Here is a 1,261-nt window from a genome sequence, read left to right as displayed (position 1 = left end):
CTAAACATTTCTCTTTAATATTTTTCTCAGTGAATCTATGACTTTCTTATTTCTCAGGCTGTATATAATTGGATTTAAGAAAGGAATTATGACAGTGTAGAATACAGAACCCATCATATCTTGATCATCTGCCTCTGCAGACCCGGGGCGCACATACATGAAGAGAAGGGGGCCATAGTACAGAGAGACAGATAAGAGGTGGGCTCCACAGGTGGAGAAGGCTTTTCTTATACCTTGTAGAGAATTCTTTTTCAAGATCGTAAAGAGAACAAGTGTGTAAGACACAAGGACTGTGAAAATGGTAAATACTTGTATTGACCCAGAGAAAATAAATAGCATCAGATAATTAATAGAAGGATCAGTACAAGAAATCTTAAGTAAGGGCATAATGTCACAGTAAAAGTGATGTACTATGTTGGAATTGCAGAAGGTTAATCTAAATAAAAAAGAAGCATGAATTATGGCATGAAGAAGGCCACCTAAAAATGACAAAAGTATCAGCTGGATGCACAGCATATTGGACATAATCACTGGATAAAGTAACGGTTTGCATATGGCCACATACCGATCATATGCCATCGTTGCCAGAAGAAAACATTCTGTGGTTGCACTGATTGCAAAGGAAAAGAATTGTATCATGCATTCAGAGAGAGAGATCCTCTTGCTCTCAGAAAAGAAGTTGACTAGCATCTTGGGGGATACTGTGGATGATAACCAAGCATCCACAAATGCCAGATTCCCAAGAAATAAGTACATGGGGATGTGAAGGTGAGGGTCATTGCAGATGAGAGCAATCAGACCAAGGTTCCCCACAATGGTGATGAGATATATAACCAAGAACACCAGGAACAAGGGAATCTGCCACTCTGGTTGATATGTGAGTCCTATGAGAACAAACTCTTCCAGCTCTGTTGCATTTTTAGTTTCCATATTCTTACCAGATGGTCTCTGAAATTAAATGTGGTAAACGTAAAAAGAATATTCATTAATGATTTATAAAAGACTGTTCGGTGAAGGTAATTGAAATAAAACCATACACTAGCCTGAAGGCACTTCAATTTTATTTCCTTTAATATGGCAACTATTTGGGGGAACTGTTATGTTGCAAAAATATAACTACTTAAGTTCCAACTATGTGCAAAATAAACATATTTAGAAGTTAAGAAAAACATTCTGAACATGAGCATATCCGTGAAGTAACTATTGAATGAGGTAGCCAGGTTCTGTGTATAGGACGTTAATGCAGCATGAAAAGTAAAAA

At 37.2% G+C, this 1,261-nt stretch overlaps 1 protein-coding gene across 1 annotated transcript; it reads right to left on the bottom strand.

The window, feature by feature from the left end:
• LOC308337749 (olfactory receptor 5H2-like) lies at positions 1-939 on the bottom strand (the record flags this gene model as incomplete). Its single annotated transcript, XM_080795926.1, has 1 exon — positions 1-939. Exon 1 carries the CDS (start codon positions 928-930, stop codon positions 1-3), a length of 930 nt encoding a protein of 309 aa, XP_080652052.1. The 5' UTR covers positions 931-939.
• Between the last annotated feature and the right edge of the window lie 322 nt (positions 940-1,261).

Source organism: Martes martes (assembly GCF_963455335.1).
Source record: "Martes martes genome assembly, chromosome: 1".
Taxonomy (NCBI): Eukaryota; Metazoa; Chordata; class Mammalia; order Carnivora; family Mustelidae; genus Martes; species Martes martes.
The sequence above is the reverse complement of the archived record's forward strand: the minus strand, read 5'-3'. Positions and strand labels throughout refer to the sequence as shown.